Source organism: Mustela lutreola, chromosome X (genome assembly GCF_030435805.1).
Source record: "Mustela lutreola isolate mMusLut2 chromosome X, mMusLut2.pri, whole genome shotgun sequence".
Lineage (NCBI taxonomy): Eukaryota > Metazoa > Chordata > Mammalia > Carnivora > Mustelidae > Mustela > Mustela lutreola.
In genome coordinates, this window is record NC_081308.1 from 17,208,814 (window position 1) to 17,234,241 (window position 25,428).

The following is a 25,428-nucleotide window of genomic DNA, read 5'->3' on the forward strand; positions in this document are numbered from 1 at the left end:
ATTATAGCTTTAATATCTTCAAGTATATACATTTAGAGGAAAATTTAATACATCTTGGTTTTGCATACTAAATTCCTGTTGGAGTTTCAAGGCACTTTATTGTCTCTGAAACACTTTCATTCTCATTTCACCATATGATGTCACTAGTCAAGTTTTTATCAGATATCAAATATCTACCATTTGTAAAGCACCTTATTGATTGCAAGTATATCCAGACGGATAGGACTCTGGTTTTATTCTCAAAAAAAAAAAACAAAAACAAAAAAAAAACACCTGGAAATCCAGTTTTAGGAGGGTAGCTGGGGGAGGGGGAGGGAAAATACATAACTTTAATAAGAGGCTGTATGTGAAAAAATGCCACTAGAGAGATACAGTGTGCTATGAGATTCACATGAGGAAAATAGAGTTCTAGATGTTGAGAAGCTTTATGATAGATATTACGCTCACAGTGAGCCATTATGGATACATAAGATATTGTAGGTGGGGGGACAGTTACAATCTGAAGGAAGGGTGCTTTTGCAGAGACATGGCTAAGGAAGAAAGCAGTGTTGAGGAGAGTGTGTATTTCAATCTACCACCTCTTCCACCCATAGAGAACTGGAAGCTGCCCAAAACAGTGGTACTTTTTCTTACGCTTTTCTTCTTTCCCTCAAACTCCACATCCCCTTCACCTGTTGACCTCCTAAGAAATTGAGCTTATGCCAATAGAAAGCCTCTCCTCCATCTGAAAGGACGGGTTGGATGCCCCTTTGGGGGGCTCCCCTTGCACCTCCATTCACCCTATATTGAGGTTCTTCTCTTTATTGTAAATGTTTCCCGCTGCTCAGTATGCTCTTTAACGAAGTTCAGGCTGATGTATGCACCATTACATGCATACTACATGGAAGGTATATGATAAATAAACTGACTGTAAGTTATTATAGTTAATCTTAAAAACATTAAGCACTTAAAATATTCTGGACATGGGCGAGTCACTGCCTTCAAGAGGTTCATCGTATAATACAGCAGTTCTCAAAATGTGGTTCCCAGACCAGTAGCCTGAGCACCACTTGAGAATGTGTTTTAAAATGCAGATGCCACCTCAGACCTACTGGATCAAAAACTGAGTGTTAAAACACAGCATTCTGTTTTAACAAGCTTTCCAGGTGATTCTAACACATGCTAAAGTTTGAGAGGCCCATTAAAGAGAAATCAAGACAAGACAGCTGTGGCCATATTGACGAAGGAGCTATTTGAGGAAGTAATTCTTTATTTGGGCTTTCAGAGAGCTTTTCAAAGGTTTTTAAGGGAAGAACACTTTCTCACTGTAGCAGCATTTTGGAGGTACAAAAGACTAGAGGCAGAAAGACCCGTTAGGACTCTACTTTAAATCTAGCAATCAGGTTAAGCGAGCCAGAACTAAGGCAGGAAGAAGGGACATTAGTTGCTAGGATCTATTCTTTAGGACAAGTGGATTAAAAAGGAAGGGAAGTGGTCGTAGGTGACCCCATGCTCCAAATTTGAGACGATAGAGAACTTTTTTACTGATGTTGAATGAGAGCAAGGAGATAATGGGTTTGATTTTCAAAACGTTGCATTTGTTTGAATTACCATTGGGTTATTTAGAGGGTGGGGCATGCTTGCTGTCGTAATGCTCTGTGCTTTAGAATTAAACAGACTTGAATATAAATTCTGGCTTTGCCACTTAACCAAATTTGTAATATTGGCTGAGAAAACTTAGTAACTCTTTTTGCTTCAGTTTCTTCACATGTGAAACGGGTTTAATAGTTTCCCTCATACAGATGTTAAGACTGAAAAAATTCAAAGAAAAGAAACATAGTTATGAAGAATATAGCATAGTGAATTATTGTTGCTTGATTATTCAGTAGCTATTAGTAAGGATGAACTGAACTGTTGGAAGTATGTCACTAGAGTTCTAGGAGGCAGGGATGATGAGATGTGAGAGGCATATACACAAAGTTGGCACTGGAAGCTCTGGAAAGAGAGGAGACCTTTGTAGGAAGATGGGATGCAGTTTTAGAAAGGAGCCTAACAGCGTAGGGTAAACACCTGCATCTATTTGTTGTGAGGAGGAAGAAAAGACAGAGAACAAGCAATCAGAGATGTACCAGGACCTAATCTGTTGTTATATCACCTATTTGCATTTTCCTACCCATTCTGCATATTACAGTTGGAATGAGTCATGACTTTGAAAATCTATTGTAATCATGTAGGTGCTCGCTTCGGCAGCACATATATTGTAATCATTTAGTCTCTGCAAGAATATTGAAACATCTCTTTTGGTATTGAGCTCACTATTTTACAAGTCAGCTGATTCCTTTTTGGATGTCTTTGATTATTAGTATATTTTTCTTCACATGTATCCTTAACCCACTGTCTTGTGAAATTTTTTACCTTATTTAATTCCTTTCCGTATTAGTGGATTAGCCTCTTACGTTAGCCACCACTAGGATCCCTTCTTCCCCCTTTCAAATCTCCCTCAATCTTCCACTACAGAAAAGCTTTGATTGCAGCCAATGTAAAGAATACATGACAATCATTTTTTAAAATTACTTTTATATCCTTACATGGCTTCTAATTCGGGTTTGTCACACAATATTTTAAAACTATAGCCAGAAAGAAAGGGGAAAGTGGAGAGGTAATCTTGGAAAATGATTATTTTGCTTATTTTCACATGAAGTTCTAACTCATATATTGCCTCTTTATATCATGCCAACTACCCATGCCCCCCTATAATCTTCAACCATAAGTATCTCAATAGCAGTTAAAGGAGAAATAAATTAATTTCAAGAATTCACTATGCTTTATTATATGGCTGAAAATGTGTTAGGATATCACAGGACCAAAGCTGAGAATCATTTTTCCCAGAATTTTAATACCATGTCATATATTAAGCCCTTGAACAGAACATGGTACAACCCAATAAATGGTTACAATTGTTACAAATTATATATAGTAGACAACATAGAAACTAATGAAGAAATGAACCAAATTAGAGAGTTTGAGATAGCTCCTAGGAAAAGGACTATTTGAATGAGAGACTTGAGGTCCAGTTGCTGTTTAGGAGTGTACAAGCCCTGGGTGGGACTGGTACAGCTGAAACCTACATCTGTTATTGAGGAAAATGTCACACATAGGCTGTGAATTGCTCAGCCACCTTCATTCCCATTCAGTAATTAATATGTGAACCTGATTTAACAGTTAAATATCTACTGAAATCATTCACTGAACCAAAAATCAACAGATAATACAGTTCTTATTAAACACAGCTGGGCAATATTTTTATTTTTTGCTAATCCCCTGAAAGTATAATTAGCCAAGAAGATGTGGTTCCTCCATCACTAACTTTTACTCTTTTAAATATTGTTGTCTTTCTGGTTCTATACTTTTTGTGGAAATTGTCCCTATATAACAAACAGTCCTCATTAAGTAACTCATAAAATTCTTGATTTTCTAAACGGAATATTACTATTAATGGACTAAGTCCGTTTATTTTGTTCATTTTGTTGTTTACAAGAATAATGTGTTTATCACTAAAGTTCAGCAAATAGAAGTATAAAGAGGAAAATATAGACTATAGACCTTATTCCCCTTTAACACAAGCACTGCTTATGATGTTGCTTATCTCTATGTTTTCTATATTTATATAATTTTTTTTTTTTTACAAAGGTAGAGTTGAGTTACATTTGCTATTTTGGAACTTCCTTTTTTTCTACACAACAATTTTTATATCCCTTACTAATGGGCATTTACATAATGTACAGTTCAGGGTTGGTTTAAACAGTACTGTGGCACATGTGTTGCACATTTATCTCTGCTTTTATCCAAATCATTTCCTTATGGGAGTGGAAGTAGAATTGGGGAATCAAAGGTACATACTTTATATGGGTCTTCATGGATATTTGCTTACCTTTGTTTAAAATATTCCTGATGCTATGTCAGTCAGAGGGGGAAGGCTGATTGATAAATAGTAAAACTTGTGTTGAATTTAAGTATTGGGGCACTAAATTCTACACCTGAAACTAATATTACACTGTATGGTAACTAATCGGAACTTAAATAAAAACTTGGAAAAAAATAAAGAAAACTGAAAGAAATAGTGAAAGTATATACTTTTTTGCCATTAGATAACATTCAGCTATAAAATTAAAATCTAAACAAATTGCTGGCTTTCTCATCAAAAAACAATTCTACCTTTTCATGGAAAAACAATTCTATTTTTGGGGATTGTATATTCAAAAAGAGCACAAAGTATGAAAGAACAAGATGAATCAAATTGCAGCAAACATCATGCAGGAAAATACCATCTAGCCTTCGAAATTCTCAACTAGGCACAGTGATCATAACAGAAAAAAATGGAAAGAAATTGATGGATAGAAATGTGTATTGCTGAGAATACATATGCTAAAAGAAAAAGATGACCATCATATTGACTATTTTAGTATAGTTAGTAATTATTTGAATAAATAAAATTAATGATAAAATGTGGTTATCCTTAATAAGTTGCTCATAAACTCTTCATATAAACAGCATGTTTTCTCCTCTAAACTTTGAACTCAAAAATCTGCTCACTTATTTTTTTGGCAAGCAAAATGAACACTTGGATTTGAATTCACTTTGCTTTGACTCTTGGCTTGAAGAAATGACTGCAGAGATACTTTTTAGCTATCAGAGGATTCATACTCAATGTAGTACACCTTTGGGCACATAATAATCCTCACCAATATGTAATGGGAGACATTTGACCAGTTTCATTACTTTAGTTATCTGCATTAATGTGATTTAAAAAAAAAACTGGCAGCCTCTTATTTGTGTTAGGCAAGTATCACAATGATCATTTTGATTCATATCTGGGACCCCTCCCTGAGTTTTTTTTTTTTTTAAGATTTTATTTATTTGACAGACAGAGATCACAAGTAGGCAGAGAAAGAGGGGGAAGCAGGCTTCCTGCTGAGCAGAGAGCCCATGCGGGGCTCTATCCCAGGATCCTGAGATCATGACCTGAACCGAAGGCAGAGGCTTTAACCCACTGAGCCACCCAGGCACCCCCTGCCCCGAGTTTTTAAGCATTGTGCCATCTCACTTCTTTTCTGTCCTGACTTTTTCTCTTCACCATCACTCCTTTCAGCTGCAGTAGAGGTTGGGATTTAAACAAATGCTCATGCATTATGTAAGCCACTGTGTCCCATTATCCCACAGTGGCTGTAGTCCAGAGCACCTCTTCATTGTAGTCTCACGGTCTGTGATTCTTTCAGTGGAAGTGCTTATTCTTTTCAGCTTGATCATTATCTTCCTGGCAAAAACGTGGCGAATAACAGACAAGGGTATCCATTCCCTTGCACTTGGGTGCCTAGGAAGAAACTAGATTACTGTTCAGACCACTTGTCAAATCCTGCTTGTAATCCAGGATAAATTTTGATCCAACGTATTTGTATGACATCCTGGAAAATTCTAATCCATTAGAGTCAAGGTTCCTCTCTCTTTTAAGTGTGAAGTGTGTGTGTGTGTGTGTGTGTGTTTATGTATGTGTGTGCATGCGCGTGTGTGTGTGTTTTAAGTCTTAGAGTAATATCTATTTTTAATGTGCTTCAAAGCATAGAGGATTTCAGTTACCTGATTAACTGCATAACTAGTCCATCTTCAAGCAAACTAACAAATTATTCTATGTTTAAAATCTTAAAAGGATGACAAGTGAAGTAATTTAACATGGAAAACAGTTAAGTCAAGTTTCAGGACATTTATTAAGTACTTGGATTTAATTATACATTATGTTTTGAGGTGATACTCAAACAGAATGGCTTCATTAAATTCAGCACATTATATTTTAAGTTTATAGGGTCGTTTGGGACACATTTCCAATAGCATCTGCAGGGAGTAGTGTTACGTTGTCGTTTTTCTTCTATTCTTATAGCGTGGTGAAAGGTTAATTTTATTGATGCTATCTTCCATGCATCAGAATGTTGTCTTGCTTTGTCAGTACAGCTATCAGTAGTTTAAAGTCAGTCTAATTTAGAGAGACTTATACCACATATCTCTAAAAGATGGTGATGAGAAAGCATGTGGTATAGCTTGTAAGCTCAGGACATTGCAAAATCCTTGTCTTCAAGCATGTGGATTTTTGAATTGTACTTGTGAACAGAGCTCGGATCTAGACCTTGCACAGCATTAATGATGACATAATTTCCTTAAACTCTAAATTACTCCGTTGGCAGGATACAGTTTTAGTCTCTGCTTTGACATGGTAAATGTCCATTATGTTTATCTCATAATAATATGGACTCTAATGCAATAACATGGTTAATCAATTCAGAGATAAAATTTCTTTTTTGAGTATTTATCTCCTGAAAATTGATAGGATGGTACACCAATTATGTGATTTTCTTTTTTTTTTTCTTTAACTAATCTTATTAAAGGGGGAGAACATTAAATCTTTGAATACTGTACCTCAATTTTATTGTAATGATTTTGCTGGTTACCAGGTGGGGTGGCAGTTGAAAAATTTGGTGAATGCACTACGAGAGGACCCGAGTGGTGTTATCTTAACTTTGAAAAAGCGACCTCAGAGCATGCTTACCTCAGCACCAGCTTTACTGAAAAATATGAGATGGAAGCCCCTTGCTCTGCAGGTAATGAAGCTTAATCATAAGTCATACACCATCATTTTAGCCATAGATTATCTCAGTAATGCTTCTTTATTGTGCCTCATCTCAGCAGCATATGGATTAATCTTGTATGCTTTTGAAAATTGGTTTGTGAAATTATCTCTTCACAGCTTATCCTAATAGGCTTAATTGTGATGAAATCTGTAAGTTACTATAACTAAAACCCAAATGATAAAGAACTCTGCCTTAATTTGTAAACATTTAAAGCATAATTTCAAAAAAAAACATAAGCAATTTCAAGCCAAAATATGGATAAAGATGAAAATGAGAGGTTTCATCTTGAGATGTAATCTTCTATTTAAAAGTTACACTCTCATACTTGGAGAAACTGGATGACAGTTTATAGACTTCTTTTAAATCAGTTCATAAGATAGTTATTTATAAACAGTAGGTAAAGAAAGTTTTATATAGTAATTAAAATATACCTACTGCATTCCCTCTGATCATTTTTTCTTTTCCACCCTGTCGGGTAGCAAAATAGGGAAATTATTGCATTAGAATTTCTGCATTTTTCTTCAGCATGAAACTACTCCAAAAAATTACTCTATGGATGTTGATAAATTATATTCATTAAGAAGCATAGTTATCTTGGAAGTAATAAGAATATGATTCTGATCAATGAATGACAAGGAAGTAATACATTTCTTTCCATTTCGGTCAATGTAATCTTCAAACGCATCATAAAAGAAATTTTTGTTTTTCCCAAAACCTGCATTTTTAAAATAGGAGAATATTACCTTTCTTAGAAGTGTAATTTTTTTTAAATTTCAATTTCTCACTGAACTAGAACATTGCCCTTTGTTCAGATTAAAAAGAAAAGCAATATATGTGAATGCCATTGTTGTCACTGCTATAAAAATTGTTATTTCTATATTAACACCTTATACCATTCTCAGATGTTTTTCCCCCTAAAATCTTAAATTCTCCATTACACATAAATGCCCTTATGAATTATAATGATTTGTCATTGTTTAAAACTTTACTACTTATTGACCTCAACGTTTCATTATATTTAAATAACATAAAAACATATAAAATGTTCTAACATTAAGGTCTTTAAATTTTTAATGTTAATCTTTCATTTTTCAAATGAATATATGTAAACTGTATGAATATGTCCAAAAACATTTGAATTGCAGTATATGTCTATTATCAAATATTTTTAATGTCATTAAATTTTTAACTCAATGTTTTTTAACTCATTAAATCATAAATTAGCAGATCAGACTTTCCCATCACATCATTTTACTTTCTTGCTGTATTATAAGTTGCTTTGTTGTTCCACTCTGTAGTTTTCCTATTGACATGTCTTCCTCAAAGATCCTGAGAGGTGCAAACACTGAAGAAGAGTCCCACAGTTATAGCCATTAGGGTTTTTTTCTCTATATATGTGTACTTAAATTTAACAACTTCTCTCTAATCCCTTCTATTTCACCTCAAACACCAAAAAGACACTATTTTCATACTGATTCATGAACTGTGCTTGAGGAAATATCTCTAGGAAATAAATTGATAATTTGGTCCCTTTTTAGATTCTTTTCCACAAGCACAAACTGGAGATTAAGTTAATGACACTATCCAGTTAATCACTTTTATATAAAATGCTGAAATAATTGAAAGACCAACACTTCTTTTTTGCCACACATTTGGTGTATATATTCAAGGCTGGAGAACAAAGACTTTGATTTTTTAAAATTATTTCACATCATGGTTTAATTATAATTATAATATGTTATTAGGATACTATTTTTAGGTCCATTGCTAACTGCCAAGAAATATGCCTCACCAGATCACTAATTATATTTATTCCTCATTGCCTGTACAGTTACTCTGGATATATTTATAAATTTACTTTTTCAGATTGCTGAAATCAGAAAAAAGGAAATCAGCATTTCCATAAGTGCTTATATGTATCAACATTTTTGTAGATTTGTTATTTCAACTGAATTTAGTTCCACTGAAATGTATTGTCCAAGCTCGACTCCTTATAGATAAACAGTACTGTTGGGAAGGTGGGGAACTTGCTTTGAACTTCTTTAAAAACTGCTCCAGTGACTGACTTTTTACAGAGCAGAAGGAAGAGTATTGGTTTTAATTAAATACTTCCTAATGGTGTTAAAACAAGCTCTTGGTGGTAAGAACAATGGATAAGTTCTCCAACCTACTATACTACCATCACCAAATATCCCTGAAATTTTGAAGACCTGAAATCGTACCATGACAGAGTTGTTTCTTGACTTTGCAGCTTTGGGCTACTCTAAAATACAGAGACACCAAAAGCGTAATGGGAACTCTGGTCAGAATTTTTATAGAGTGTAAATTAACCAAAGATGAACAAAACCTGATGGTACCAGAATCTATAGATTAAAGGTAGACTGCCTCCCAGGCGGGGGTGGGAAGCAAAAGAAATAATGAGATAAGAAGGTCTTACAGGCAGTTTTGGATTCCTTTGTGACTTTGCCAGAGGCCACACATTTTTCCTAGTGTCTAAGAAAGAACCTCAGATGTAAAATGCAATGCTTAATGCAGGAATAATCCTCTGTGTAGACCAAAGTACCAGTCTTACTGTATTCTTGCTTCTGGTATGTGTACAAACACATTGGAGCTAAAATGTCCATTAACTCAGTTAAATATAAATATTCAGTGTTCGCACCTGGAGAATTGGACCTTAGGTCATATTTTTGTCCAAACAGTCTACTAAGAAAGATTTAGATAGAGGTTACAAAAAGAAATAATTTATGGCGTTTATTTAATTCAATATGTCTATTTCAACTTCTTCTTCTCCACCAGGCTTAATTTACCTACTAACATTTTCAAATAAAATATGGCCAGGTTTGTGTATTTTGGAAGCCAGACACTAATACACACATCTTAAAAAAAGAAAAACTTTATTCTAACATGAGGAATAATTATTTTTTTAAACTAACAAGGAAATAATTTGTACCTACACAAATAAAATTCAACCTTGTCTACCCTAAGGTAGAAGACTGTGAAAGAATACCATATTTTCATGAAACAAGTTTTATTTCTCAAAATATTTTGTAAGTGTAGCAACTTCTATTATTATTCAACTGCAATAATAAATTTGGATTTGGATTTTCTTGTGAAAATCATTCGTGAAATTATAGCCAAATAAACAAAAGCATACAATTCAGCTTCATGCTCACAGAGCAATTTCATTAGTACATTTCATGAAATTTGGCAGTTCTTTTTTTAAAATTTCTGATTTCTCAAACATTTTGCAATAGAACTAAAAGACTTAGAGATACCTTAGTCAAATATTACAAACAAGATTTAATCTTAAGTTGAATTCTGTTGTCATCTGCACCATTTTTATAAATAGTAGAGTTGTTTTACATGAGATAGAATCTTTCATTCTGTGTGAGCAAACCAGGGATTTCCTGCTTTCCAAGAACTGTTTTAAAAAACATGTTCTTAGTAGCATGTCTACTAATGCCCTGGATTTTGGTGACCTTAGTGATTACTTAGGTCAAGTTCTTCCAATTTAATGAAGAAAATCCCAGGGAATTCTGGATAAACTTCAAGGTGTATTTTTGGTGTTTGTGGTTTTAAGTTACTGTGAGTAGGTCACAAGCATGTGTGGGTGGTGTCATTTTTTCTTCTTAGAAGAGATGCATGGGACAATTAGCTGGACAATAGCAAGAATCTTGATTGAAATCATCACTGGGAATCAGCATTTTTTAAAAAAAACCATCAAAGAACCCAGCTTTTTTGGTGAGAATGCCTCTCAAATCATCACTATAATCAATGTTGGAATTCAACATACTGATATAGGTTTCATTAAACACATTCTTATATTAAATAACATCAAGCTGTATCATTAAAATTTTGTTCCTAAACTGCATTCTAATCCATAAATTTCTTATATCTGTGTGAGAGTTTCTTGCGTGGTTTTGTGCTTTTCATTTAAAATCTTACTGCTTAGCATTATCTTGATGCCATTTTTACAGGAGATTTAACTTTGAGCAGAAAACGAAATGGAAAGCAAATAGTCATAACAGTCGATTTTGTCTGTCAACTGGTATAACAACAGAACACTAACTGGTTACATCACATTTCAAATACACACAAATGTGAATGGTTAAAGTATTCTGTGAAAACCAAAACGTAAGAAATAATAAAATTTGTTTTAATATCGAAGTTATGGATCAGGGTGACCGAAAAAACCATTACTAACAAAAGTTATATTTCTGAGAGTTTTATTTTAAAAGCATGTTTTGAAAAGGAAGATAACCAATATTAAGTATGACACTAGAGAAGAAAGGAAATCTTAACTAAAAATGTAATTGTGCTGACTGAAAGGCAGAAACAATTATATGTTTTACATGCTCAAATTAGTAAATAGCTGCAAGCAGTTGTCACATCAAATTTTTGTTCAGCAGTGTTTAAGCAGATTAATTAAAGTATCTAAATCACAATTGTGTTTTTCAGCCAAATGCTTTCAAATGTTACATTGACTACAGATAATCACCTAAAATGCAAAAATTATTTTTCAGTTTCTTTATTATTTAGTTTCTCATTCTTTAATTAATATTCTAAAAAATGATGTTTACTGTAACTTGAAAAAAATGGAAGTCCAGTTTTAATGTTGCAGTACTAACTATGCCAGTAAGACTGGACAACACAAGAATAAATATGCTCGTTTTAGTACAGTGTGCAAAATTTGATGACTCAGTGGATAAAGCCATTTTGTAGTGTGACTCTGATCTATATTTCTTGTATATCATGTAACTACATATTTTTATGCACATATATCTGTATTTTAAAACCTATACAGATATGGTTTCCTGATCAAATTACTGGTCAGAAAAACAATGTTTCTTTTCTTGGTGGTCTAATAGGAAAGGAAAGATTATATGCTTATAAAAGAAAACTCAAGTCTTTTGTACCTATGAATTTAGATTCTAGAAAAAGCTGTGAAAACATTGAGAGTGGGAGAATTTTGAATACATGATTTCCTTTGCCTAGGTTCTTTTCAAATAATTTAATACTCAAGAAAAGCTTTCCCATGGAAAAGTATGCCCAATAATTTTCCAGATTAGATCTAACATTCTTGATATGGTCAAGAAACTTAAAAAATTGTATACAATGTCTTGCCTCCCAAAATCCAGCATACATTTTCTCTGGAGCATTTGTTTAGATGATTAAGAACAGAGTTGCTAACATAAAACAACATTCTGGTACTTGTGTTGGGAATTATAATAAAAATGTGTTTGAATCGAGTAAGGACTTTGTGTTAATGTTCTATGCTAGAATAATGGGGTATTGTGATCCATCCGAGTCTGTGCTTATTCCCCAGAGCGACTAAAATAAATGGCCAGGTTTTATACTTTATGTAATCATTCGTATTTCAGTGGGTGTTTTCCCCCTGTAAGGCAAAGCAAGCTCTTTGTGATCTTTGCATTCGTGAATTTTAGGACCACATAATGTATAACACACTGTTTTAATCTTTAATTTTGGGGTTGTCTTTTTGTCACTGGTGTCATTCAAGACTTTCTATAGCCCTATGAAAGCCAGCTCACTTACCAGACGGAGCGACAACTACATTTAAGATAAGCTTGCCAAGAGTTCTTAAAATGTAAAATGTTTCAAATAAAACCTCAATGTCAAATGTAGTTTCTTAAGTATGGAAGCTCTTTTCTCATAATCTTTAAGACCATTGAGGTTTCAGAGGTATGCCTTCCAGATGTGCTCAGTTACCTTAAAAACGTTAGAAGTGGGAACATAAGGAAAAGACCTGAGCCATCAGAGGATTCAAAGTGAGATTTCAGTGATTCCTTACAAATGCTGAAAATCTTATTTTATAACAATAACAATCTTCCAATGCTGTTTAAACTGGAGGAGTAGGATATTATTACTGAAGTAATCACGCATGATTCGGAGGAAGATCTGTGTAGTACCATATTGTAGGATACGATTCGAAAGTATGTAGCTCAAACTGACAATATGGAAAAAATGTATGTGTATGTTTAACCTAGTAGGTTTCTAGTAATAGTCCTATTGACTGTAGTAAGTTATCATTAACTGACTTAAGGTTACCAATGTATATTTGAAGAGATGCATATGATCATTTTATTTAGAATCTGGATATTTTCAAAGATGCATTCCAGTGCCTGAGAAATCTATCAGAGTTGTTTTAGCAGAGCTTTATGTCAGTAGGACCATTTACATATGAAAACCAAATGTTATGATAAAGTCCTTCCAGGAAATAAACCTGTTTGCATAGAATCCAAAATGGATCCATATCGTACTTGATTGCATACTGTAGCATATTAAGTTACACAGAAGCTTCATGCTTATTTGAGTAACGAGAAGCAGTCTTAAAATAACCTTGTATTTAAATGATGATAATTCTTAATTCTCTTTCCATATTTTGCCGATATAAGAGAAAGTATCAAGGTGGCAAGAAGAAAATCAAAAAGTATTACCCTTATTTCTACATTTTTCTTTAAATTGGGACTTCTTCATAGTGCTGTAGTAACTACTTTCTATGTTATGAACAGATGATGGAAAGTAAATGTTGCCAAGATAGGAGCAGCTATCTTTCTGCATTATTATGCTAACTTATTTAGATATTTTTCTGAAACTAAGAAATATGCCTATTAAAATGTGAATTGGATGCTGAGAGAATTCCTTTTTTGATTCGAGAGAAGCCGTATGTGTCACTTTTTGTGTATCTTCACACACTTAAATGGTTATTGGTGGTGTTTTTAATTTTAATGCCACTTGTTACAACTAAGAATTTCTTGCTGGTGATTTCGGCTAATAATATCATTTATTCTGTGCTTGATTTAATCAAATTTTGCCTATCTTTCTAATGTTCTTTAACGTCTTTTTCATTCTTTTTAATTTTGTATTCAGTTCTTGTTCAAAGGTAGAAAAATTTTTAAAAGATTATAATTTTAAATTATCACAAAAACTTCTTTTGGGGTTAAGCAGCTATTTCTATCTTCCCATGAAGTTTCTATTTTATCATATTTTATTTTTTCATTGCTTAATGTATAATTTTTTAAATAGGATTCTCAAGAAGAATGTTTACTTTTTAGTGTGAATTAGTTTAAGAAAAGTAATAGAATTAGTAGACAAAGTATAATGAATATATTTAATATTTACTGTGCGTTTTATTTGGTACAAAGCATACTGATTAGCCAGATGATCAGCTGAAATGTTTCCTGTGATTTATCAGATAATACAATAACTAGCCAGTTGTTGTTAAGCAGTAGGGTTGACTAATTTCTGTTTTCTCAAAAGAATAAGTTGTTTTTTTTTCAGTCACTTCAATTCATTGAACCAGCTGGCACAGTCAAACCTGTTATTCATTTAAACATATTTAAGAGTCTTTTTCATCTACGTATTTACTAATTTAGCACATCATGCTAACTGATACATTAATAGCAACTTCTTTCTGAAAATAGAAACTTAGAGAAAATAGCAATTTGAAGAACGCTGACATGGCTAATATTTAAGCTTACTGGAAGTGGAAAGACACATGCACCCTAAGGAATCCAAGTAATAATCCATGTAGAATGTTAGTAATGGTCCAGGCAGAATAAAAATTCTGTTGGTCCTTACCTCACACTTCATGGCTATTTAAAATATACCTGTAAGCACTGACTATTGTTTCTCTTTTTTCCTTCCATCCCTCCTTTCTTCCTTTTGGTTTAGGAAAGGAAGAGGTGGGCACTAACCAAAAAAGATTCTCTTTACTTCTATAAGTGGTAAAATAAAAGGATAGGTCTTCAGAATAGAGTGACCCTAAAGCAAAAGAAAGAGAATAAAAATTTTTTAGAATATTTTTAATTGCTTATTTTTTTTAGAACTTGTTCTTTAGTTCACATGCAGTATTAGAATAATTTAAAATAAGAGATACTGGAGCATTTAAAAAGCATACTGAATATAAGTTTTTCTCTCACCACTGTATGTTACAAAGTTTTGGAAAGTAATGTACTGCATAATGGATTTTTTAAATATTTCAATAATAATGAAAATTACTTATTTTTATGTCATCTGTATCTAGTACCAAGATGTCCTAACAAAGAGGAAAGCGATTATACAGTCATATCACAGTGATTATATATAGTATGTCTAAAGACTTGATCTAAAGAACCTATCATTCAGAGATGTGTTGTAGAGGCATGTAACATATCACTAGAAACAATACGCTTCATTTCCTCAGACTTCATGGTGTTCATCCATACAGATGGCTCTTGATTACCTACATAATCTCTTGATTTCCCATCGCCAAGATTTTTGTTACTAAAAGACACTTAATTTAACTGGACACTCTTTCAAAATCGGCATAAACAAAAGTTTACTGCACACTCATAATACTTCAAAATTTCTTAACATGTAAATTTTTTGACTTCCTTTACATCATATGAGATAGAATATTGTAGAGTCCCAAAATAAATTATCAATTATTTCCCTTCTCTCTCTCTTTCTTTAATTTCTATTTCACATAGATTAAAACTTAGCCATCATTTTGGCAGGATGTGTGATTTCAAGCTATTAAGGTGAGCTGTGTAATAAGGAAGGTCAAAACCCATGAATTTAGTCATAAACTATGTAGCCTACCCTAGTGGCCTACATTGTGCATTGTATTTATGTTTGGTTTTTTGAATATTTTGTTTCTCTGTAAAAAAGCTTTGTCACAATATAAAATAGCTGTAATATGCCATTTTTTTTTTTTTTTGTCCAGCAATACATGTGAAAGTAATAGAACTGTGGGTCTATATAGATTGGCTAAAAGTGTTTTCATATTGGCTAAAATGGCAACATCTTATCATGTGAAGTTACAGTTCATTTTGTGATCATTACTTTTGTGTTTGCAATTGCACTAAAATCCTTATTTTTAATATGTTATTGTATACATAGCTAATCCATAAGATCTGTAAGATAAACATGAACATTTGTGAATTTTAGTCTCATTTTAGGATAATTTTTCAAAGCAAAAGGTCATTCCAAATGCTTTGAAGCTTAGAATTGGGAGAGCTCTTAAGTTAATGCATTCTGGTGTATCGCTTTATTCAGTATATATGCTTTTTTAATTTTTAAAAAAGCATTTCATACTTAAATAGGCATGAAAATGTGATCTATAGAGGTGTATCTAAACGTTATTTTAAACCAATGCTAAATGTGCGTGCCTATGAAGGGTGGAATGATTGTGTTACATTAATCACCATACTTTTGAAGATGACCATAAGATGACCTTGAGAAGACAGTTAGTTGTGTTTATCTTTATGAAAAAAGAAAGTATTCTCTCATATTGGCCTTTCATCCTCTATTCTTGTAAACCTTTCTGAGAATCTGTGACATTCTGCTAACTTAGGAGTATAGTATATCTTTTGGGGGAAAAGATAAGAAGTATCTTTCTTGTGTATCAGTCAGAATGTGAGTGAACTAATTCTTTTGAAAGTTACTCTTTATTGTCTTCCCTTCAAAGGTGGGATTCCAACAAAGCAAATTTAATTTAAATAAGTTTCTGACTGTGAAATAAATCTTACCATTATGAAACACTGCATGGTACTTTTACTTTATAAATGGTTTTTACATGGTTATGCCATAGAGTAAGGTGAGTTGAGAACTAAGTGGGAACCTCTAAAGTAATAAATTAATTTGGTTTTGGAGATTGAAAGGAATATCTGTGCGCTAAATAAACTGCTTCTTGATTTCAGCCAAGTTCAAAAACTGCAAAAATAGATAATTTTAAAATGATAACTATGTGTCGTTGTTGTTGTTGTTTTGTGTGTTGTTTGTGTGTGTATGTATTTTCTTTTTCATTTTAACCAGCCTCTTATACCTAGAAGTCCCACAAGCAGCGTTGCCACGCCTTCCAGCACCATCAGTACACCAACCAAAAGAGACAGTTCTGCTCTCCAGGATCTCTACATCCCCCCTCCTCCTGCAGAACCATATATTCCCAGGTAAAAACCAGCTTCTATCCAAAGACTAGCCTAACTATGTAAATTGTGATGTAAATTCTCAAGGAGCACCTTGAATGTTTTCTTAGATAGGAACTCTAAGCATATTCTGGAAAACTATTTCATTGTAGAGAAGGCACTTTGCTTAATAATAGCAGTAATGGGCGCCTGGGTGGCTCAGTCGGTTAAGCGGCAGGGAGCTGCCTTCTCCCTCTCGCTCTGCCTGTTGCTTACCCTACTTGTGTGCCCTTTCTCTCTGTCAAATAAATAAATAAAACCTTTAAAAATAATAATAGTAGTAGTAGTAACAGTAGCTAATCTGTATTAAACACTATGCATTAAGTATCTTGTAAACATTTTCTCATATAATAGGAAAGAGTAGGAAAGTAACAACAAATAACAATTGGGATTCTTTTAATAAGTAAGGAATAAGTGAGGGTTCTTGGCTAAGAAGACCCAGAAAATCTCAAGTTACTTTGAAGCATTCTATACTTTTTTTTCTAAAAGAGAAGTTTATAGATAACTTCTATGCCTTCTAATATGTGTGCAATGAGGGAGCTTTTTGGGGAGGGGGTAAATGATGAGAAGAGAGAGTATAGTATCCCCCCCCAATATTTCTGTATCTACAGCTTCTCCTTGATTAGTTCAATAATGTTTCTGTCAGAAAGTGGAAAGAATTTGCAAGAGAATGAGTTGCCTTTAGAGCCTATTTTCTAGATTTCTTGAGGCTATATCTCTGTTTCATTTCCAGATTCTATTTGAAATTCCTGGCAGGTGTGAAAGATTACAACTTTGTGCCATAATGCATTCTGTCCAAAGCATTCTGATATCCAGCCTTGTGGAATATAAAAATTATGGAAAGGGGCCAGCACTAAATGGGGATAATTAATACCAATCACAAAGAATTTGGTTCCATTTTTAAATTAGGTTTGCAGTCACTCTAAAACAGTAATTTAAGGTCTCTTATTTTCAAGCCACACTTCATATTAAATTTCTTCAGTATATAAAAGAACTGAAATACCTTTTTTAATTAATTTTCATTATTCTTTGGTGCACCTAATGTTTCAATTCTCTCAGATATGAGGGTACTGACATTTTACTATCTAAATGTTACATGACAGCCTAGTGTGTCCGCAAATACTGTATTGTTGTCTAGTAATAAAACTGTAGTCCATTTTATAAACATTTTAGTTCTTAATTTTGAGAATTAAATGTAGCTGTGGGAACATGGTTTATAAGAAGACATAATTTACTAAGCTGGCTTTTCACAGATCTTTCTAATATGTAATTTACAATCTTACGTTAAAGTTACAATCAGATGCACAGCTCCGTCTGATATCCTAGCCAAACGCAAGTGACATTTTAATTCTATTAAGATGGTGTCAGGCTTTGAATACTCTTGCATGAGGAACAATAAAAATGTGTGCTTCAAATAGTGACTCTTTAGTTTGTTTTCATTTTAATTGGAAAGACTTTTATTTCAATGCAAATGATTATTTAAGAAACCTTACCCCAACAGCTACATGTACAGATAAACATCAGAAGATTATTTTTATCAAATATCTGCAGTTTTTTAATCTTCTTTCCTTTTCTCTTGTGTAGGTAGGAACTTATTATAAAGAAAGTATTTCCTAGATAGAAACTGTTTAAAATATACTTCAGGAGACAAAAGAATAAAATGATTGAGTTCTGTCCTCTGAGTGTGGTGGAGATAGGATTATGGCAATGTGTGGAAGCCAATAAAAAGCTTGAACATACTATTTAAAAATACTAAAGATATTAGAAGTTGAAGTATCAACATGTTGATACTTGTTTTGTCAGTATTGTTTGAAAGCGTCATACTTTTCAGTAAACTTCATAATCACTTTAATTATCCTACATATATTTTATTTAATGTAATCACTATTTCAGAATATGACAATATTCTAGATATATTTTTAGTTAAATTATTAATTATCCAAGACACACAATCAATTGATATAACACAGTCAGAACAATCCATGCATTTGAGTTCCTTGTATATATAAATTATCTGCATTTTCAGGTTTGACTTGAAGTTACGGCATAAATACAGCCTTGACACTTTTTTCCCATTTTGCTGTTTTGATATTAAATGGGGCTTGCCTAATTTAACTCATCTGAATGTTTCTTTTTTCCTATATTAAAAAATTTTGTTTATGTAGGGGAGGCATATTAGTGTTAATTTGAATTGTAAATAATAAAAGCTTCCTCACCTTAAAACCAAAGGAACCCTTAAAAATGGCAGGGCTAATAGAGGGCACGGATTGCATGGAGCACTGGGTGTGGTGAAAAAATAATGAATACTGTTTTTCTGAAAATAAATAAATTGAAAAAATTTTTTTAAAATGGCAGGGCTAGTTGTCAGGTGGAAACGTTTTCATGGGCTTACAATTCTTTGAACACATTTATTCCAGAAGAAAATGTGGTTTAAAAAAAGTGCCTTTTCTCTAAAAGAGAAGACACTCATGTACGTGGAATGAGTAAAATTTGGTCAGTTTTTTATTATATGTCTTATGACTATATGTAGCTTCATTAAGCATTTACATAATTAACCAAATCTCTTTTTCCATGACAAAAATCAAGAATTTGTAGGTCTTTGCACAACTCTGAAGTTCAAGCACTAACTTCTCTCAGTTTTACTCTGAACCATTAAATATAAAGAAAATCCACTAAAGCAATATTCTAACTTTACATCTATTTCCTTAAATCCTTTTCAGAGTAAAAGTGTAGGTTTATTATATACAGAACATTAAGAAATTTTTTTAAAAATCTGTACAGCAGGACCAACTAATATGTTGAGTTGTTCAGAGACTCGTGATGTGAGTACATACATACACACATGCACACATAAAGAGATACGCACACAACTGCACACACACTTATGCACAGAACACATATATCGGTTCATTCTACTGCAAAGATTGTGTTTCGTTTGTACATTTCTTAATTCACCTTTATTTGTATGCATTTCATATGGACATGTTTAATAAATCTTTCTTGTTGGTATGAGGTGAGACCTCCTTTACTGTATCATTACAGAGTAAGTAATATCAGCCCTTGAAATTTTCTGCCATGGGGATGTCCGTATAAATAGAGCGTGGTGAATTAACTAGGGCTGAGTCACCCTCTGATCTTAGCTGCATTAACATTCATGTCACAGGCCTGATAGAAATGTTTTCCCATTTACAGATAGGCAAAACCCTACTCCAGTGCCATGAGTTCGTTAGGGCTGTTTTAAAGCTAATTGCAGTGTCAATTTCTTTTTGGTAGAGGACTAACAGTAACAAAAAGCACCAGGCAATTTGTTCAGGAAAAGTTTTTAGCTTGCTGAAAATGAAAATTCTGCCTGGATTTTATATTTGTTTTCTTCATGTTGCCTGAGAACTAGCTATCCAGTTGCAATCTAGCAATAGGCAATATTTTTAATTCAAACAATAAAAGAGTGAATAGCAATGTAAATGGCAGTCTTCACTTGTGATGTGTTAAATACATGAGACAGCTTGCTGATTCAATCAGTCTTGAGAATATTATTTACTACTTTCAATATATTTCAAATACTAGGAATGTAGCTCTCTTCATTTGGACAGACCTAATCTAGACATTTGCATACACCTACAAAAGCATAGTATGCCCTCGTATGGAAGTATAGAAGTATAATATTCTTGCTGAACTGTAATTCATATCTTAGAATTGATTTATAAGCTCATCACCATTTTATAAGACATAGTGTCAATTAAAATTGTGTTCTTTTTATCTGTCTCGTTATAATTTAGCTAAGCTGTTGATTTAAGTTTTCAGTCTTAGCACTTAACATAAAATTAAATTTTTCTCTGGTTTGATAGCATTCATGACACTGAGGGTAGAACTGGAAGCAATTAAGAACTAGGAGGAAATAAAATTAATGATCTGCAAGGGAAGAAACATTGCATTTACAATCATAGTCGTGTTCTAGAAGACAGGCTTTTCTAACAAAGACTTCATAGCTGTCATAGTGAAACACATCATAAAATAAACAAGGTTCAATTTAACCCATCCTAAGTGGAGTATTTCTACCAAAATTCCACTCATTAGGGGCCCAATTGCCTGGGCTGTGTAAATTAATACTCTATGTGAGTAACAATTTTAGGGATCCCATAAATGATTAGACTTTTCTTTTTTAGAATCCTATAGAAAATCAATTTGCCATCATCTTAAATTCCATATTTTGTCAGGTTTCTCTCCACAAGAAGTGTTGCTGATTTGCAATGAAATTTTGAATTTTCCATTTAGAATTAGTTCTATGAATGTGTATTTTTGATATTAAATAAGATACATAGATTTTAGATGTTGAAAGTCATTCTATTCAATTAGGTTTATTTTAAATTAATAACAAGCTGTTTGAAATTCTTATGATGCCAGTTCACAGAATGCTAATTTGGTTCTTAAGGCTGCAAATGTCCTTACAAAGGTGGTAGTTCTTAAACACATCCTTGTTTTTAAGCAGTGCAAATACTACTGTACATCAGTTAGTTAAACTGGCACAAGAAAGCTATATTGGTAGCATTGTTAAACTTATACCTACTATCTTGAGCACCAAAAGTAATTTATGTGCTGACATGATTTCCTTTGTATGACATAGCACAGTGAAAATGAACTAGAGCAGGAGTTAGAAGATCCAGGATTCATGTCCAGCATTGTCATTTATTAGCTGTGTGACCTTTAGGCAAGTTATTTAACCTCTCTGATCCTCAGCATTTATTTTCCTGCAGTATAGGGATAGTTAAAAATGACACTTTAAGCCTCAAAGAAAGTTTTAAAAAATCAGAAGATATATTGTATGAGAAGGATATTATAAACTGTTTTAGACCCTCTCTGCCCTTTTACCACCCTAACACTTTCCTACATCCTTCTCCTTTACTTTTCTTTAGGGATGAAAAAGGAAACCTTCCTTGTGAAGACCTTAGAGGACATATGGTTGGCAAGCCAGTGCATAAGGGATCTGAATCACCGAATTCATTTCTGGATCAGGAATATAGAAAGAGGTTTAATATTGTTGAGGAAGATGCTGTCTTATATTGCTATGAATATGAAAAAGGAAGATCAAGTAGTCAAGGAAGACGAGAAAGCACCCCGACTTATGGTAAGCGTTCTTTTCTTACATTGCCAGGAGAACATGTCTCACATGAGAACCTCTATTTCTTTTCATAGACTTTTGGGTTATGAAATTTCTTGATTTACTTGATAGCTTTTGAATCTTTATAATTGATCTGTGTCTGTCATGTGCTTCTAAGTGGAATCTCAACAGTGTAAGTGTGATATTAAAAATTATTCAAAATTTTCCAAAGATAGGTAAGAACAGTAGGTAGCATTTTAACTCATTAATGACTTAAGGACACCTTGAACACATGTAATTTTTGTTATGTCAGATATCGCCAAATTGGAATAATTGAATTTTCCTTTTTTTAAAAGACGAATGCTCCTATTAACTTGACTTATATAAAATTGACTCCTTATTCCTCAGGGATTAAAAAAAATCTTTAGATAAACTTTCTGGGGAAAAATCTCACCACAGTTTTTGTGTTTTTTTAAGAAGTTGGAAAATTTGAGTGGAAGTAGATTCTAAATAGGAAACACACACTGTATTTAAGTCAGAGATGACCTTAGAGTTACCAAATCCCTTGGATTTTTCATCTTTGACTTCTGTTTTTCTGTGCATGACCCAAGACCAAGAGACCAAGAAAGTAATGCAGTCACATGTACTTTAAATTGATACATTGTATGTGAAAGATTTGCCTATGAATTTGCCTAAAGTTAAAGTAGTAAAGCTATTATCCTACCACAAGAGTGAAAGGATTTAATTGAAACTCTGTGCTCCTCCTTTTACAGTTTTCAAACTGATCATTTTTAGTGAGGAGCATAGAAAATGGGAAAGACAGTATTCTTGCTGATTAGTACAGATGATCAGCTGGAGCTGAGTAGGACAGTTGTGTTTAGGGGTTTTTTTCCTCTTGCCCTCCTTACTTGTCCACTATGGCCATATGTCTCCCTCCTGTGGTTCCAAATGATTGGTCATCATTTACCTTACTTACTACATGTGCCTGATTTCCTTACAGCTCTTTAGTAATAATTATGTATGAGAAGTTTTGCCCCAAATGGTCCTAAACAATAGGAACCATACTTACCTTGTATTATTCTCTGTCCATGTGCTTTTTTAAATCATAATAAGTTATGATTTTCTGAACATAGCTCCTCATACTATTCTGTGGGTACTTTTCTTAAACTGTCATAATTGGAAGGTATTTGCACCCTCACATTTCTCCCCTATTATATTGTAAACTTCTGCAGTACAGAGCAGTATAGAAGCCTATTATCTGTGTTATCCTTACCCTTGCTTTATCACATAAGATCTTTATTTTTATTCATTCATTCCACAAGTACTTATTGACTACCTGTTATTGGATAGGCAAAAATGTATATCAAGTCTTTTTTTATCTCTTAGAATTATTTTGGCTCTCTTCTACTTATTTTGAAGTAGATAAGAATGTTTAAGGGAAAATTCTAGTCACCAGATGAAGTTGAGTGCTGATAGCTTTATAAAAAAAATGTTACTAATTCTCACTTGAATGGCTTTGATTGTTAGTCTCTTCAGACTGCAGTTTTAAATCACCTAGTGTCATCATGTTCCACAGATCCTCTCTCTCCCAATAAAACAAAATGCTGTTTAAGTTTTAGAAAATTAAGATATCCTATAGATATATATTTTGTAAAGTTTGATTTATTTTAGATAGAGGGAGAGAGAGCACAGAGGGGAGGGGAAGAGGGAGAGGAAGGAAGAGTCTCAAGTAGACTCTGCTCCAAGCAGGGAGCCTGACATAGGGCAGGGCTCAATCTCCTGACCCTGAAATCATGACCTAAGCTGAAACCAATAGTCAGTCACTTTATCCACTGTGCTATCCAGGTCCCCAATATGATAGATTTTTATAAACAACTTGGAAGAAAAGAAATATATATGTATGTGTGCTTAAAAAGGGGGTAGGAGGCTTTTTAAAAATAAAGTTATTTTACTTTTGATCCCAGAAGTTCTTTTGTTTTTTTTTTTAACTTTTGAACATGGAATATAATCTGAACCTTCAGTGGAAATACTTACAGATGCTTCAGTGAAGATTTTCTAGAAGTTTAATGTATTAAAACCTTTTTAAAATCAGATCATAAGTAATCAATTCTGCCTGTCTCACACACGAATTTGTGTCCTTAATTTTCTCAAAGATTAATTCATTTCTAAATTCATTCAGCAAATATTTGTTGTGTACATAAAATCACCCAGTCACTGGGGGTTCAAAGGTGAATAAAACATAAATTTTCCCTGGAAGGCAGTCATAACCTAGAGGGAAGAAACAAATAAGGAGATGCATTGTAATAACTTTAGGTAAGTAGGAATATGTGAACAAAGTAGTACACTAGCCTAGTTGCTGAAGCCCCAGAGTCTTCCCAGGAAGTCACATACCTAAAAGTCGCATTTGTGCTGAGTTTTAAGTAAGTAGTCATCTTCTAGGGTTTCTAAATGTTAGTTATCCCACCAAATACCTGATAATTTCTCAAACCTCAGTCTGAGATCTGAGGATTTGTATAAATCTTTCATCCCAGAACCTAACGGTCCCAATATAAATTATTTCAAAACTTGATAAGCAATTATCGATTACTTCTTTATTTAATCTATAAAGCATTCCCATTTCATACTCCCAAGTGTGACATTATTTCTCTATATTTAAAAAATAATGATAATAGGGGTGAGTGGGTGCCTTAGGCATTTAAGCGTCTGACTCTTGGTTTCAGCACAGGTCATGATCTCGGGATCCTGGGATCAAGCCCTGAATCAGGCTTCACGCTCAGCGGGGAGTCTGTTTCTCCCTTTCTCTCTGTCCCATCCCCTCCTCTTGCTTGCTCACTCTCCCTCTCTCTCTCTCTCTCTCAAATAAATAAATCTCTAAATAAATAAAGAGAAAAAATATATAATTCTGTTGAAATATATTACAAAAAACCTGAAGTACAAAAATGTTCATGTTTCATATTTTCTGGAAATGACAATAATTTAACATTTTAATCCTTGTGTGATGCCTTGAAATGTAATGAGGAAGTTATTTGGGCTTACAGTAGTCAACTTACTTCTTAGTCACAAATACCCTTATCTTATATAGGAGCTTAGCCGTCATTCTCTCCTATTAACTCCCCAGATTACATGTTTGTTCCAAGAGGTTTAGAGTTAAGATTATAAGAGTATAGATAGGATTTTGAAAAGCAAAGGAGAAACATGATTCAGTACTTTTTATGTGTTTTTGGTTAAATGTGTATATTCTTGTCATATTACCTTAGTACATTCATATTTTAAAGTTAGATATATAAAACAAGAATATTTAGGGAAGCTCTGCTTTTGGACACAGTGACAAAGAAACACACATGTAAAGAAAAATACCTGAAAATATCCTAACTGTGGACTTTAAAATATATATTTTTAGGCAAGTTTATCATTTTATATCATAGACCCACTAGTTGTTGCTAAGAGTAAGTTAAAAGAACTATCATTTACCCTAAACTATCAGACAAGTATAATATTGATAGACAACAGATGGCCCTTCTAGAAATGTCAGTAATGCCTGTGAGCTTTTATATATGCCAGGCACTGTGCTAAGCATTTCAAAGGCATTGACCCATTTAATCCTCACAACCCAATGAAGCAGTTGCTACTAGAATCCTACTGATAGATTAAATAATTTACCCAACTTACCCAACTAGTAAGTAGTAGAGCTGAGATTAAGTACCCATGCATA

General features: G+C 33.3%; 1 protein-coding gene across 5 annotated transcripts in view; it reads left to right on the plus strand.

The window, feature by feature from the left end:
* CNKSR2 (connector enhancer of kinase suppressor of Ras 2) overlaps nucleotides 1–25,428 on the plus strand; it is a 288,218-nt gene that overhangs the window by 160,382 nt on the left and 102,408 nt on the right. For 3 of the 5 annotated variants that reach the window (XM_059157335.1, XM_059157332.1, XM_059157336.1), the window contains exons 9-11: nucleotides 6,480–6,626; nucleotides 16,473–16,606; nucleotides 21,532–21,743. In XM_059157335.1, coding sequence (XP_059013318.1) covers nucleotides 6,480–6,626; nucleotides 16,473–16,606; nucleotides 21,532–21,743 — 493 coding nt within the window. The remainder of the gene's footprint in view (nucleotides 1–6,479; nucleotides 6,627–16,472; nucleotides 16,607–21,531; nucleotides 21,744–25,428) is intronic. The other 2 variants (XM_059157333.1, XM_059157334.1) reach the window with 1 other exon arrangement.